We start from the raw sequence: 16,684 nt of genomic DNA on the forward strand, positions 1-16,684 counted from the left end.
TCCACAGTGCCTCTGCAAGAGCTTACATCTGAGCCGTGCTAAACCAGAGCTGTGCAAGGAACTCAGTGCATCTCATCTATTTTGTTCTGTTAGAAACGCGTCCAGGAGCAGGCCGGACACTCATCAAATGTCCCAAGGATTGAAGTTAAGGGGGAGATTTCTTTTGCTAAACTGGAGTGATTGGAAAGGCCATGCTGTGAACATCCCCCAACACAGCGCGCAGCGCGGTGGCAGCTATAGCTACTAATGGGAGGAGACCAGCAGTTCCAGGCCCAGATGCCATCGGTGTCTGTCAAACTCACTTTCTGTAAACACTGAAAACCTTGGGAAATTCAAGTACTGAAAGAAGAGCCACGTTTGGGAGCACGTCCTGATGGAGAATGGCTCCGTGCAGCCAGAATGGGACACCAGCCAGGAGGACAGGCAGGGGGAGAAGCTGTACTGAACACTGAATGAATGAAAAGGGCTTGTGTGGTCAGAGCAGGGCAGATTCAGAGGGGAAGGCAGATGCCTCTCCCCCGTTCAGACAAGGGTTTTCCTAAAGAAGATCAAGTCCTGTTTGATTCAGACTCCCCTCAGCCCTCGGATTTTGAGTCCATGTGCCAGTGCTTCCTAATATTTGTAAGGAGACACGAAGCAGTTTAATGCAGTGTACAGAGAGCAGTGAACTCTCAGAGCATTACACGGGGACAGGGGACTGAACTGTGCAGCTCAGATCCAAATCAGATCTGCTCTCAGAAGAGCTGTGATGATACTGCTCAGCCTGAGGTGGAGGCAGAAGAGAGGCAGCAAACTGACAGGAGCCACAGGTAGTTTGCTATGCATAACTCAGCCTTTTGCTGAGATTAGGACAGCTGTCTTAGAACAGTAAGAAAATTAAAAATACATACCAAGGGAGATGTGTTATGCTGTCTGACCATAGCCATTGTGTACAGTGGTGTGGTGTGCAGAAGGGAAGGATCTCCTTTGGGTTCATGTACCCTTCCTGCTCTGCCCCATGGCAGGATGCTGCTCTCCTGCTCTGCCCATGAGGGCTGTGGCCATGGCACCTTGAGTGCATGGCTCTGTGCAAACATGGCAGGGACAGGCCTGGCTCCTCAGTGCCTGCGGACACAGCAACCAGCTGACACCAGATGTTTTCAATCACGTTCAGCAGGAGAAGTGCTGCTCCTGCTTCTGCAGTGCAGTTAAGCCTCGTATAATTTTAGCACGATATGGAAACAAAACGACTTCGCAGATCAGATTAAGCTGATTTAGCAAGTGTTTCTGATTTAAGAAAATTGCTTGAGTAATGGGCTTAGCTAAATTGGGATAATTTCTGCATGCCAACATGCGCTGAAACAGAAGCAGGATGGGTTTCTCACTCCCCGTGGCTGTTAGCTCACTGGTGGCTGATCTGCTCTGCATTGTTACTGGGTGGCTTTCGTCCCAGGCACGAGACAGCAGGCACTGCCATCCTGCACAGTGCGAGAGGTGGAACTCCCATTCCCTATTTCCTTACCTACCTACAGTAATTCTAAGGAATCTGGAATCAGTGGGCTCGATTCTGTCCTTGTAACACAGCTGTCTGTAAGCAGAATTCCTTCGGCCAAGTGACTTCACCAGGCAGGGAGAGCAGCTGATGAGCAGTCCGTGCTGCACTGCTGTTTTAACGTGAACGATGAAATTCTGCTATGTGACAGGAGCTGCCTTGGTGGAGTACAGCTTTAAAAATTAATAAAGACTTTTCTCACAGCCACATTATGCGGCGTTCTATATAGACTATGATCTCATAACCTCCTCCTCCAGCTTCACACGCGCCGGCTGCTGAAACCCAAGATGAGGGCTTTTTTTTTTTCATTTAGAGAGCACTCCCCAGTCTTCATAGAGGCACAACTGCAGAGCTAATCAAAATCAATGACTTCTTGGCTGCTGTAAAAAAAAAACAAAGAGAGGAGAGGAGCGAGTGGGAGAGAGAGGAACTGTGCTGGTTTCCTTCCCATCAGTAGCAGCTCACACAGCCGCTGCGATGTGGCACAAAGGGCACTAGGGGAGCATACAGCATGCTTTCTTGTCCAGTACAAACATCAACCAGGTTGAGAGCAGGTATTTTAAAAAGGATAAAAACACCCCTTTTCAAAAAACGGAGGCATTCAAGAATAGCAATTATAGCAGAAAACATAAGGCTTTGACAAATAGATTCCCTCTAGTAAGTAATGCGACTTCTGTACAGCGAGTGCTGGCTATAAAGTGCTGGGAGGCTGTTCTCAGGCAAAGCTTGCTTGACCAGCAACTAACAGATCAAAGTCTCCAAAAGTTAACCCTTGGTTCACACTGAACACCAAATTCAGAACTACAAAAGTGAAGTCAGTCAGGATGAAAACAGGGCTGGGTTCCATTCCTGCTCTTACCTACACTTGGGAAGCACCCCAGGTTTGGCTGTTGTCCCACGAGGGTAACAACAGGCACCACGTCTTCAGCCATTGGGGCTGAGCACTGGGAGCAACCAGGGAAGAGATCCCCTGGGAAATCCACTTTGTTTCTATTGGTTGGCTTGCGGTTTGGTTTGTCTGCTCTGCAGAAAAGCCTGTCTGTGGTGAGTTCAGACTGAGGAACGTGAGGCAGTCCCTGTTAGTGAGGCTGACACTGACTGAAGGGGCTTTCCCAAGGTGTACCACAGTACACTTAGCATAGCAGTGCTACGGTAAGAACAGAACTTTCTCCTTCCTTTGCTGTGCTGTAATGTTTCAGGGGAATTGCCATCTGGGAGGAATGCTACAAGTCTCCAGGCTGCAGGCCTGGATAGCCAGCAAGGCAGGGAAACAACGCGGTGCAAACTGCTTGCACAGGAGAGAGAAGGGAAAAAGTAATAATGCATATTCCAGGTTAGAAGTTTATTATAAACATTCAGATCTCAGGAGCTAGTAATAACTGATAAGGGTGAGGGATATGTGGGAGAGCCCTCTCTCTTGCACTGAGATGTGTAAGCCAGCTCCCCTGGCTTTTTTTGCAGAAAACTGTATTTTTTAGGCTGTACCTGATCCAGCAGTCACTAATCCTTGCAGCACTGCTGGAATCAGCTGGGGCTCCTCCTTTTGCTAGAAGAATTCTAACTTAGATCAGTAGGAGACTGAGCCGGGCAGGGATGTAGGATGCATCAGGCCACAAGTGGCAGAAAAGTGTTTGATTGGTGACTGATCCCTGCGGCTCTGAGGCTGTCCACACTCTATCCACAGACAAAATACACTTAGCTACATGATCCCTCCCACTACTGCACATGATATAAAGTAGGGCAAGGTTACTCATTAGGAACAATTTGCGCTTTCAGCATAGCCCTTCTGTTTGGGAACTGACTCGGATCAATATTCCCCATGAATACGTGTGCGGGTGCCCAAAACACATCGGTGAATATTTGATAAAGAGACAATTTAGCTTTTAGACTGCTCAGAAACATTTCTCCTGCAGTAGTGACAAACAGAAAGTTTGACTGGGACAGAGCAGTCTGCTCCCTGATTGTTTGCAGGTTAGGAAGTGTCTTTAAAAGACAAGGAACTTCCTTTGCAAACTGGATTCTTAACATCCCTGTATGCCTTTGGAAGTTCCCCCTGCCACATGAAGGCCAATTTTGTGCTGCAAATGTCTGAAGCTGGGAAAAATGTTTCTAAAAAATGTGCGTAAGAATTACTGTCTCTTGCTGAGCCTAGATGTAACTCTTCTTCCTGGATCACAGGAGTTGAGACTACTTACACCCCCATCCAGGAGGTTCTGCAGTAGCAGGCTTTGGCGTGGACACAGCTGTGACAGGAGCTGCTGTGTCCTTGCCACCTCAGTGAACGCTGCTTCCCAAGCTCAGAACCGTGCAAAGAAAAAGAGCTGCTCTAAAGAAAATTAGTTCTATAAAGTTCTGAGCTAGATGATTTGTTTTGCCTTAGTTTATGGAGAGGCTGAAAGAAAGAAAAAAAAAAAATAGCACCTTCTCAACAAGTAGTATTTTTTGCTCTTTTGTGTATAAATATCAATAACCAAAATAGATTTCTCCTTGTCCCATGTTTCAGAACATCCTCTTGGGGAAACTGTAGCACCACAGAGAGGCAATCTAGCCCCAGACAAATAGTAAATGTAGCACCAGAGAAACAAAAACCATAAGAAAAGCTTATCTCACCTGGTGCTATAGCGCTTAATATATACACACACAAACTGTCTGCTGTCCGAGCTGTTAAGCACCTCTTCCCCCACCACCACGGTTACAACATGCCCACATTGCAGCAGATATTATTTAACTCCAGATGTGTATCTATTTTTCCTAGCTTGCTGCATCAAAAGGGACACTTATGCCACCACAGACAAGGTGCAGAGGAGACAACGCTAGCATTACAGCAGGGACATCACTAATCTTTTGACCAAACTGCAGGAGCACAAATGCTCATACCACCATCATCTACAAGGAATGTTGCTTACGTTCTCAACAAGGCATGCACGTTTTAACGTATGCATACAGGAGGGTTTACATTCTTCTATATATAAGCATGTATGTGTCTCTGTTTTGCGGCTGGGCCCTTGAACAGCTCCTTCAGTGCAAATCCTTCTTCACGTTGCCCAAAGCACTTCCAACATCTTCCACTTCTTTCTTTATCTCCACTCTTCACAGCTGCTGCTCAGGCTCTGGATTCCCTGTAGGAAGAGGGGAAACAATTTTCTCCAAGGGCACAGGGTTTTCTCCAGCCTAAGAAAGCAAAAGAATCGTGTTTGGTTTTAATTATATTGATGCATTGCTTACAATAAAAGCTTCCTTAAAATTTATGCTTGAACCCTCCTGCTAAATTTACCGACTGGAAGAGGTATATAATTTATGGGGAAGATGGTTTTGTGGTTCAACCCAAGAGGAGACGCCGTTATCCCTGTGCTGTGCAGGGCTTGTGCTGTGCTCCCACTTTGTGAGGCCTCCTTTGGATGCTCCATCTTCTCTTACACCGTGCTAACAAAACTGTGAACTTTTAGGGAAGCCGTTCATTTTGCTACAGGTTGGCAGTGGGGTGCACTGAGCATCACGAGAGACTGGCAGAACTCACTCACTCCTGGTTCTGCCACTGATTAGATTTGTGGCCTCGGGCAAACCACCTCCTTCAGCTGCTGCTGGAAAATGAGGGCAGTAATAACTTATTTGCCTCACAGGTGGGCTGCGAGCCTTAATTAATAAAGTGCTCAGAGAAAGGCACCCATCTAAGTGCAAATTAGCAGGAGAGGTGCCCAAGGGGCATCTGCTCTGACACTGCCATTTCCCGCACCGATACCCAGGTCTGTCGGTGCCAGCCTTCAATGGGGCACGTCCCAACATTCAGGCTGCAGATCCCACAGCAAGGAGAGATCTTACAGCAACCTCAGCGGAGAAATCTCTGCTGGCCTTCAGGATGAGGTGATTTCACCCGGGCAGGAGGAGGGAGGGGGAGCAGCTGACTCTGCAACTGCATCAGCTATGAAGTCAGAGTGTAATTAGGACTGCAAACAGCTTTGGGGAGCATTCGGATCGTATTACTCCGGTGTAAACCCAGACTCGCTTCCCTGCCTCATGTGGTTCTGCTCTGCTTGTGCTGCTGCCAAGGTTATGACGGTCCAGCAGCACTGCCCCAGGGATTACCTGAGGTGAGCAGGAGGGTGGAAGGCACTGCCCGCAGCCCTGGTCAGCCTCGTGCCATTGCTGCCTGCTGCTCCATCCCACCTGCTGCCGGCTGCCCAGCTGCTGCATGCGCAGGATGCAGCAAGCACAGCCTCCCCCTCTCTGATTATGGCTTTTGCTTTCTAGTTTTGAGGAATCCAAAGCAACAGCACAAACAGCTCGAAGGACTGAAGCCAGAATGAATCATTGAGACATGAAGCACGTTTTCACCTGTCCTGCTGTGATCGGTGCTACCAGCGAGCCGCACTGTTTCTACAGCTTCCCTATCTCCATGTACACAGGCTGAAATGCCCTGCTGCCTCCAGTTCATCCCAAGGAGGAGATTCCCAGCTCTTACACTTCTCACACACGTTGACTTTATAGAGAGGCCTTTAAAACACACCATGTCCAGTGATGGGAAGGCACAGCACAGCTGGAGAGGCTGTGAGGTCCTGAGCCCTCTGGTTGCAAGCCAGCAATGTCAGTGCTTACACACACAGGTATTTACTCGAGTTACCCTTGAGTAAAGCCTTCAGGATTTCATTCAACAATTTCTTCCAAGCAAAACCACTCAGTTTGCATTTGTTTCTCCTGGAGCAGCACTCCCAAACACCAGCCCTGATCCCTTGCCCTACTCTGCCCTACCTGGCCCAATACAGATCCTCTGCGGTGTCATTATATTTTACAGACTGCCTCTCTGTGTCACTTAACATACAGAAAATCTTTAAAAACCCGTAAAAGTTGATAAATCCTACAACATCCTGAACTCCGGGTGATAAATCAGCTGTGGGGCAGGCAGGGAGCTCAGCTCGATGTCCACGCGTCTCAGGAGCTCAGTGTTTTAGAGATTAAATGACTCTTTGGTTTTGCATCAGCCTCATGTTGGCCTTCTGCAGAAAGGTGAATTTCATAGAAAGAATAAAAGAGAGCCCCAGAATCCTGGCCTTCAGCCCATCCGCCTATAAAACAACTCTGAATACCCTGGGCTGTGTGAAAGCCATTTCTGGGTGCACGCTGGCTGCAGCGCCAGTATCTGACTCATTAATGGAATATACTTGGAGCCAAATTCTGATCTCACTTACAGCACTGTAAATCCAGGGCAACCCATTTGACTTCAGTGGAGTTACTCCAAATTTCCCACAATAGGCACTCAGCAGATAGATCAGATTCGGTACTTTGGGTCTGAAAAAGGCTCAGAAAAGCCAAACTGCATCCTGCTTGCAATAGTGGGATGGATGGTAAGTTGACAGGAGTGCCAGCGCAGTCCCTCTGTAATGCTGCTGAAAATGTGTTTATTTTATGTGCCGCTCCTGTAATGTCAAAACTTTCTGGCAGGATTGTCCACTGTCACCAATTTCTTTTTTCATTAAGAAGGAAGGAATTATAACTGACTTCCTTTAAGCCAAATACAGTATCTAGTGAAAACATGGACTGAAAATGTGATAAAGCAAAAAAAAAAATCATTTTTGCTTTGAACTTTCCCACGAGAGCCAACGTTCCCTTTGGTAACACACCCCTCCCCTCATGGGCACGCGGGGAGATGCAGGACCCACTCAGAAGGCCTCTGGTGCTCATTTTGTATGTTAAGCAGTCAGGCTGAGAGACAACAGATCACATTGGCTAATATTTGCAAAACTATCTCAGCCAGCCCTGGCACATCCCATTGCTTTTATAGACCCAGACGTCCACACTTCCTGATCACTTGGAACTCTCCCGCATCGAATCCTACAGTTTTCTTACAGACTGCTAAGCTGCTGTTCAGCTGAAAAAAGAAAGTTGCGTGGGACAGGCATGAGCTGACCCAGGTGTGCTCTGATCTCAGCACTTCTTTAGCTCATCTTTATTCAGCAACACCACACCAGGCCATGGTTGGGTACCACCTGAGTAAAGCCCTGGGAAAAGCTGAGCCCGTGCCCCTCTCGCAGTTGGCAGAAGGAGCTCTGCTCACAGCTAACACAGCAGCATGTAACTTCTTGATCTAAATGGATTACAATTCAACTGGCATGCGTTCCACTCCTAATAAACAAAATAACTGTTATTAATACATTTAAAGAAAAAAATGATATCTGAGGGCTCAAAAAGCTTAAGGTAGAACAAAACAAGGCACTCCTGCTTCCTCCCTCACGCAGCAGAAGGTTAATGAGAAAACAAGGGCTAGGCAAGAGCCCTGTCAAATTCCCAAGCAGCCCGCATCCATGTACACTCACACTTCATTAGCATCTCTGTGGGAGACAGAAGGGTACCTTGCAAGGCAAAAAAAAACCTATTAGGAGGGGGCTCGAGGGGTAAGATGAAAAAAGAGTGGATCTACAGGAGAGGAAATGGGAAGGATGCTGTGTATGGGCGAGCTCACTGTAGGAAGAGTGGGTAAAGAAGTGCACAGGGGCTCAAACCTCCCCAGACAGAACCAGCCCACCTGGCCACTGCTTGCCTGAGGAAAGATGCATTTCTGAACAGCTGCTTATTTCTGACAGCTCTGCTGCCTGTTCATCACGGAAGTTAAAGCTGAAGGTTTCCCTTGCACACTTTGATGCTGGGGCTGGGGGTTGGCGGGGTCGGTGCGTGCGGTGCAGCCAGCAGCAAGAGCAGGCTCCTGCCTTCCAGGAGGGGATTGAGAGCCTCTGTGTCACAGCCCTGCAGACATCTGTCCTCCTGCAGAGCTGCAGTGCTCCTGAGCCCCTCAGCCCACCCGTGTCAGCAGCACTGCCTCTGGGCCTTTGTCTTCTCTGCACTCCTGCACCGCTCTGTGTGACATCTCCAGAAATCTTATCAACCCCATTTGAACACAGATAATTAACTGCATTGAGACTTTGGACAGAGTGGCTCTGCATGAACCTAGCAGCAAACAGCGGGGGAACTGCTGGCAGCACGGCGGGCACAGCACCAGGCTGCTGGAGCTGGCAGGGACGAGCAGGGTTCGATTTTAATACACTGCCACTTCTGAACTAATAGAGCGAAATACAAGTGACATTGTATGCCAAACTGGCACTGACAACTACACTTCATGCCCTGGCTGGATATTTCAAGGTGATGTCAGATTATAGATTATCAAACTGCCATTTACAAAGCCTTCATCTCCACATCCCAAGCACTGTCTACAGAGACAAAACGTCGGTCACATGCAGTGGGCCCCATCCTCCCTCCTCTGCCATCACCTGCGCTGGGAGCAGAAGTTCCCTGGCACAGAGGGCTGTGTCCTGAGCTGCACGGCCACATCCAGCCCTGAGGAACAGCTTCCAGCCCTGCTCCCAGCACTAAGGGACAGCACCCGAGACCATACAAGTTGCTCTCATCTTAGGAGCTGTACTACACAAGACCACAAGTGCTCAGAGCCCAGGCTTCCCATCTTGTTAGAGAATTAAGTTATTGGCACTCGGGAGTGTCTCTGAGGATGGCAGAAAGATACCTGTGGTGCTCACACCTAACCCAGCTGCACTCTGCTACCACTTGGCTCTGAGACACTGCAGACAATCAGCTGATCTCATCGTGTGAGCAAAGTGCTACTCAAGAAGAAGAATAAACAAATTAATGGCAGAAATAGCACGGGAACTGAGAGGTAGAGGACGCATTTATCACTCTGGAGTTGCACTGCAGCTCAGCCACATGATGCCAACAGTCAGACAGGGCTGCACCATGCACAGGGCCATACAAAGACTTTCCAGCCTCTTACTGCCCCACACCTGGCTGCTCCTCGAGCACGCTGTGCTGAGGGTAACGCTTAGCTTTTCTGCTGTGTCTTCCTCAAAGCCACATTAAGCACCTGGGTTCTGCTGGACCTGGTGTGCACACAGCAGTGGGGGTGAGGGCTGTGCAGGGCTGACAACAGAAGAGATCAGGAAAAAAATCCACATAGCCAATGGCATGCAAACCTGCACAGAAACCTGAAATCCAACAGCCTCGTGCTCCTTCCCACCCACCCCTGCTCCACACCAGGCAATGCCCACTCTGTGCAGGGGAATTCCCTGAGCTCTAAGAGAGCAGCACACTTGGGATTCCAGATAATGGAGAGCACCGCACTTCCCCGCGGATTCCAACTTTTCTTGAGCACAAACAGGCACACACACACCACACAGCTGGCTTCACTTCCAACTGCCGCAACCAGGCAAAGCGAGGGAAGAGAAGGCAGCACCCAAGCCCAGCCCCACACGCTGACAGCACTGCCCAGCTCTCTGAGGGCACTAACCTGGAGCCTCACCGCCCCGCTCTGATGGTCCCATACAGATGGAAGCTCTGATTCTCTCAAACAAAACACGGGGTTTGTTGCCAAAGAGATCTTTGCAAGGCACCCAGCTGAGCCACAGGCAGACTGAGCGGTGGGCAGCAGTGAGACCATGCCGTGCTGCACACACACCCCTGCTGAAGCCCCCGCTTTTCAACTCTCGAGACAAGCACGCTTTTCCCTACACTGAACATCTGTGTTTAATCGTACCCCATTACACCTCACAAGCACCAGCAGCCCCGCTCCTGCCTTTTGCAGGACCGTCCGTGGCTGCACGCAGCCCAGGCAGGCACTGTCAGAGGTCAGCTGCAGCATTAGTGCCATTTTTCATCTGCTTTATTTATTTAAATCCTACCTGAGCTGCATGGCATTGGAAGCATTCACTTCTCATAGAATCACAGAGTCTTTAAGGTTGGAAAAGACCTCTAAGATTCCCAAGCCCACTCCCACTGTGCCCACTGACCACGTCCCCCAGTGTCACTTCTCCACCTTCCTGGAACACCCCCAGAGATGGTGACCCCAGTGCTCCCTGGACAGCTGTGCCACCGCATCACCGCTCTTTTGGAGAAGAAATATCTCCTAATACCCAATCTGAACACATTTTTAATTTAAAGCACCTGAAAAAGGATTCACAGCTCCTACGTCTGCGGGGAGAGGTCTCTGTCCCAAAGCAGAGCACACAAATCCCTGAGATGACCCCACAAGGCCCTGCACTCCGAGGTGCTCAGTGCACATCCCCGCTGTCTGTGTAACAAACACCCTCCTCCTGCACTCTGCTCCCCACCAATGCCCGGCGCTGCTGGGGCAGAGGTGTAGGGCCATCCCAGCCAGCTCAAGGATGTTACTGGGGCAGCAGCAAGGTTATGGGAGCAGCTGCCCCCCACTGCCCTGCTGCTGGTCTGCTCAGTGCTAGAGAGGTTCGGGGAACCTTCACCATCTGCACCTGAATGTTTTTTTCCCTGGCGTGGGACCCCCGCCTGGGCAGAGCACGGAGCCGGGCACAGCCAGGCTGAGATCCGTGCTGCGCCTCCGGAGGGTCTGCAGCTGAGGGGTGTCCTATGGCACCGGCTGGTGCGGGACGTGGGGGAGAGCTGTGGGTCCTACGTGCCCCGGGCTGGAGCGATGCGGGGCTGGGGGAGGAGACAGGAGCGGGAAAGTTTGGGGAGGGAGAAAGGGGGAATTAGGGAAAGGGCAAAAGGGGAACTGGGGAAGGGGGAATTAGGGAAGAGAGGACGGGAGATCGCTGCTGTCACCGACTCCCCGCAGTCAAGCGCGCCGGGTACCGCGGACAGCGCGATCCGCCGCCCCTCCCCGCCCGCCCGTCCCGCCGCGGTGCCGACCTGTTGCGCGTCCCGCCTGCTCCCCGCTCCGGCCAGCGCCCGTCTCGCCTAGAGGCTCCTCCTGCGGATCAGCCAGGCCAGCGCGACCGCGGGCGTGAGGGCGCACAGCAGGCACACGGCGGCGGCCAGGCGGCGGCCGGCCCAGCTCGGGCCCCGGCCCCTCGCCTTGCCCCGCGCCGCGCGCTGCTCCAGCTCATCGGCCACGCGGCGCAGGCGAGCGGCCACCAGGCGGGCGGCGGCCGAGGGCCGGGCGGCGCGGCCGGGGCTGCAGGGGCAGGGCGCGGGGGGGCCGCCGCGCAGCGCGCACGGGCACATGGCTGAGCCGCCGCTCGCCGCCGAGTGCCGCGGCGTGTGCGGGAGGGAGGGAGGGAGGCGGCGGGCGGGGGCCGGGGGGGTTACATCATCCCCCGCGGGGCGGTGCTCGGCGGCGGAGGGGAGCGGGGGTGGAGGAGGTGTGGGGATGGAGAGTAGTGGGGGACGGAGTGGGGATGACGGAGGGATGGGGGGGTGTTGGGGTGGGGATGCGGGGGATGTGGGGGTGGTGCGGGAGGGGGGAGCGGGGTGGATTAGGGGACAGAACGTTGGGGAAAGAAGGCAGGGTGGGAATTGGGGGGGCAGAGTGGGGGTGTACTATGAGAAGCTGGGGGGACAGTGGGATGTGGGGCAGAGGACAGAGGATAACGGAGTGGGGGGACTGCAGGGTGCAGGTGGGTGTGGGAGGAGGCGCGGTGGGAACTGAGGGGCAGGGGACGTGGGGATAGGAGGGCTGGGTGGGAAGTGATGGACGGGGGTACAGAGTGGGGTGAAGGGACAGTTTGGGGCGTGCTGTGAGAAGTGAGGGACTGGCGGGGCAGGTGGGTGTGGGGTGCAGCTTCGGTGGGACTGGATAGGAGAGAGGAGAGGAGAGGAGAGGAGAGGAGAGGAGAGGAGAGGAGAGGAGAGGAGAGGAGAGGAGAGGAGAGGAGAGGAGAGGAGAGGAGAGGAGGGACAGTGAGGGTGTGGGATGGGGACACTGCGGGAATTTGAGGGATAAGGGGGTGGGAAAGCAGCGTAGGAACTGAGGGAGGGGGAATACAGGCTGGGCAAGGAAACAGTCTAGGGGTTGTACTGAGGGTCTGGGTGGTGGGGCAGGTGATTGGGGGATGTGGGGGAAGCTTTGGTGGGACAGGATCCAATTGGGGTGGGGGAGAGGAGTAGTGTGGGATCAGAGGTCAGCGTGCATGTTGGTGGGGGAAAGGGACAGTGTTCGTGTACTGAGACATCTGAGACCTGGGAACAGAGTTACTGGGAGTGCAGAGATGGAGGTAAATGTGGATGAGAGGGGCAGGCTGTGGGTGTGTGTGTGGGGGGAGTTTAGGTGGGAGGTGAGGGATTTTGGGGGACAGCGTGGGCTGAGGGGAGACGGTGAGGGGGGGGTCAGCGTGGAAATGGAGTGACACGGGGACAGCGTGGGAGGGGGCGCTGTCTGAGGGGGTGGCTGGGGGGGTACTGTCACAGCGTGGGGATGGGGGGGTTCAGGGAGCTGGGGATGGAGTGGGAGTGACTGAGAGAGCGAGGATGGAGGGGACGGCTGGGGATTACAAAGGGCTGGAGAGGATTTCATCAGCAGCAGCATTAGTGATTCTGACCGCAGGCCGTGCGCTGCCAGCAGGGAGCCCGCAATGCTCCGGCATCGCAAAGGGGCCCAAAAGACCCCCGGGGAGCTGATGGCACCCACCCCTCCATCCAAGCAGCGTTTGTACAGGGAAACCTGTGTGTGTTTGTTTATTTATGGAGGGGAGGGGTCTAAAGATAGCAGTTCCATCCCAAAATGAGGTAATCCACAGGAACAAGAATCCCTGCGCTGCTTCTCCGCCTGTTACCGCTGCTCTCCTGTGGGGCAGCAGCAGTGCCGGCAGCTCGGCGCTGGGCACGGTCTGTGGGCAGCGGGGAGCACCGAGGTGAACATCCCCGCTTTCCTCTATGTTCTCTCCTCTCCTCCCAGCCGGCCGGGCTGCAGGAGCAGCGCACGAAAGAGAGACGGCGGGGCGGGTGGGAGAAGGGCGGGCAGCACACAGCCCTTCCGCCGCCGGAGGCGCCGCCTCAGCCGCCCCGGGGCTCCGCCGCGCACCGCCCGCGCCTCGCGCTCTCCCCTCAGGCACAAAATGGCGGCGGCGCTCAGCGCCTCGTTCCCGCGCGGTGGCGGCGGGGTAGGAACCTTCGCGACGCGGAACTCGCGGACGCGGGGAGCGGTTTCCGGGCCGGCCCCGCCGCCATGGCCGAGGGCTCGGCGGAGCTGGAGCTGTTCCGCCGGCGATGGCGGGAGGAGCTGGCGGCGGGCGGCAAGAAGCGGCGGCGGGAGGCGGCGGAGGGGCCCGGCGGGACGGGGAGGGACGGGTCGGGCTGCCTGGCGTTGGCCTGCGGCCTGCTGGACGGCGAGAGCCCGGCCCCGAGCAGCCCTCCGCCCGCCCGGCCCTGCGAGGAGGCCGCGGGGGAGGAGGCCGACGACCTGCTGGGACAGCTCATCCGCGACCTGGTAGGGCGGGCTGCGGGGCGAGGCCTGTCCTGTTGTGCTGGGGGCCCTGGAGGGAGGGCTGGGCCGTCAGAACGTGTGCGATCTGGGGCTGCGTGTGCCCCGTAGCCCTACGGATGGGTTTTCCTTCCTGCCGAGCGGCTTTGCGGCGTTTTGCTTTAAGAATTTAGGTTTCTCTTCTGCGCCTTACTGAAGCCCCTGCAGTGCGGGTGTGTCGGATGCTCCGTGCTGTGACGCTGCTGCGTAGCAGGAAAACAAGTGTGAGTTCTTTGCATAGAAGAGTCAATTGGGAAGGAGCCTTAGATACAGTTCTGAGCCCATTAAAAGTTGTGTTGGTGAATCCTTCAAACGCAGTGGAGTTTTTATTTGCAGCTATGGGGAGACCCGTTTTTCTCACTGTCTTCACTGTGGCTGTTTGCTTTTTACTTAAAAATATATGTATAAATGAAAAAGAGCAGATTAAAGTTCTGCCTGCAAGGCATAGATTGATCTCTGCAAGGAATCAGCTCTCCATTGGCCCCCAGAAACCTGTCCAGGGGGGCAGCAGCCCCAGGGCTGTGCTCCTCCAGTACTCAGCCAGGTCACTGCTGCTCACCAGCACTGATGTTAACACTCTTAATATCCTATTAGAATTGAGTTCTTACGCTTACAGCACACAAGAATTGTGTTCCTGATGCTCACAGTGTGGCTGCACATTCTCCTGTAGGATAGTTTATAAATCCATGTGACTGCTGTTGTCCTTTTTGCCCTTTTCCCTGGGTGAGCTGTCCTTGCTGCGCCTGTGCTGGCAGGGCTGTAGGCAGTTTGTGTGTCATGTATGTTTGGTACACATGGACAGACTGGGTTCGAGTTGGCTGTGGGTCAGCTCCAATTTGGAAGCAATGTACTCATAGTGGTGCTGTGCCCAAGCCCATAAGCCCAGGGCTAAGCCCTGCTCATGGCTCCTCTCGTTCATTTGGGCTGTTTGTGGCTCCAAGAGCCAGGCTGGTTCACATCTGCCCAGCTCAGGCTCTGCCTGTGTGTGGCCGTGGCAATGCACTCGGAATCCATTTATTTATTTAGTGTCCCCTTTGGAGATAAAATCAGTTAAAGCCATGTGGAAACAGTGTTTGTGCAAACCTGCAGTGGGGAGCAGTGCCTGTGGGCCTCGTTGGGAGAGGAGAGGAGAAGGGATGCAGCAGGAGGGCCACTGCAGGCTGCCAGCAGCCTCAGCACATGGGCAGGGTTTGGTGCTTAGAGGCTGCTGCTGTCCCCAATGGGAGCAGTGCCCATCTTTGTGCTGTCTGCACACTTGTCTCTAGCATGTGGTATGCTTTGCATTAAAGCCTTTCAGTGTATTATACAATAGTTTTCTTGTGTAACCGTGCGTTAAACAAACCTGATGTTGTCTGTTTTGCCACTTCATTGGCACTGCAAATAGACTTGCTCATTAAGAGCAAGGTGCTCATGTAGAAGAGACCTGCTGAAAAATAAAGATCTTTGGGCCAGAGAAGTGCTAGGAGTCAGAGTACGATCCCAGCCTGGCTGACTACTGGCATACATGGAAACTGCTGGAGAGATTGTAGAAACACAGCATGGTTGGGTTGGAAGGGTCCTACAGCCCCCCACAACCCCTCCCTGGGCTGGTTGCCCCCACCAGATCAGGCTGCCCAGGGCCCCATCCATGGCCTCAGGGAAGGGGCACCCACAGCTTTTCTTCTGCAGCACTTGAGAAGAGGATGCAGGCACCAGGAAAACAAAACACTGGAGCAAAAATCTTTAGAGTGAGTGACATACAGAAATGTTTACAGTGGCCAGGTTTTGCACTCTCTTTGTTTGTATACTATAGAAACTTTGGAATCTCCGGGCAGAAATGGAGAAAAGGACAAATCTGATGCAAAAATTGCAGGAAGATTTATTAATGAGATAGTTGGAATAAAAAGCCCTGCTAGGATCAGCGTTTCTGCTGCATCTGGCAATTAGACAGAAGCAATGGATTCTTTGGTTTGCAGATGTTACAGTGGTAATGAGGTGAAGCAGTGGCCCTTCCAACATGCTGTGAAGAAAGAAATTGGTGTTATTGATGGACAGAAGTGAACAGCAGCATCTTTGCTTGGTTTTATATCAAAATATTCCTTCACTTTCCATCATCTGTTTGGTCTTTTTTGACACTGAAACCTTAGAGAAATAGTTGTGTTACAGCTTGCCTTGCCTTTCTGTGCCATGTGATTACAGATAAGCCTTATGGTTCTCTTTGATATGCTCTTTAGCTCCGCTTAGCAATGTAATATACTTTGTCCACTGTGGCTCAGAGTGAGCAGACTGTTGCTTGGGTGCTGTCATGCCAGCATGACCTGTCTGACGTTGTGCCCTTAGGAGTGGAGAGGGGGGATTACTTCTGCCTTTATTATGGAGCTGTGATGGCACTGAGGATACAGTGATCTTTCTTTATACCACCATAACTTTTGCTACTATTTAGCTATGCAATAAAGAAGACTAACAAATTATTTTCTTTCTTTTTGTTTTTCCAGAATGAAATCAACGAGGTTCCTTTCTTTGATGTCCATCTGCCGTATGAACTGGCATTGAAGATATTTCGGTATCTGGGAAAGGCTGAACTGGGAAAGTGTGCTCAGGTAAGCAGTGCTGGCAGTTTGCTTTCCACATCAAATGAGCACGTGTGCTCAAGCAGCAGTAGGGCACTGTGATGCAGGGAATGTGTGTGTTAGTCCTAGTGGCTCAGCTGGTTGTAGTTACTGGAAATTCTTCCTAAACTGCATATTGAAGAGTAATATTAATTGAGCTGGATTTATAGCCTCCAGTCGAGTATAGCTAACCCAAACATTTGTGACTTGCACATAACCAAGACCTTACAATTTAAAAGAAATGCTTGCAAAGATCTTTTAATTCAAGCAAGTGTGGTCAGAAGCAGGTGACTGTGTTGCTGCAACACTGAGAGCTCAGCACTTAAGAATGGCAGTAAAGCTGCTCCCCCCAATACT

The 16,684-nt window shown here is 52.4% G+C and overlaps 1 protein-coding gene across 3 annotated transcripts in view; it reads left to right on the forward strand.

Annotated features, from left to right (window-relative positions):
* The first annotated feature begins 12,165 nt into the window (after window positions 1-12,165).
* The window catches only part of FBXW8 (F-box and WD repeat domain containing 8), a 47,747-nt gene continuing 43,228 nt past the window's right edge, over window positions 12,166-16,684 (forward strand). The window contains exons 1-2 of one of the 3 annotated variants that reach the window (XM_090120780.1): window positions 12,166-12,495; window positions 16,214-16,318. In XM_090120780.1, coding sequence (XP_089976906.1) covers window positions 12,334-12,495; window positions 16,214-16,318 — 267 coding nt within the window. In that variant the 5' untranslated portion in view covers window positions 12,166-12,333. Of the gene's footprint in view, window positions 12,496-12,695; window positions 13,707-16,213; window positions 16,319-16,684 lie in introns of those variants that run through there. The other 2 variants (XM_031592091.2, XM_031592090.2) reach the window with 2 other exon arrangements.

This window comes from Phasianus colchicus, chromosome 18, assembly GCF_987193195.1.
Source record: "Phasianus colchicus chromosome 18, bPhaCol1.hap1.1, whole genome shotgun sequence".
Classification (NCBI taxonomy): Eukaryota; Metazoa; Chordata; class Aves; order Galliformes; family Phasianidae; genus Phasianus; species Phasianus colchicus.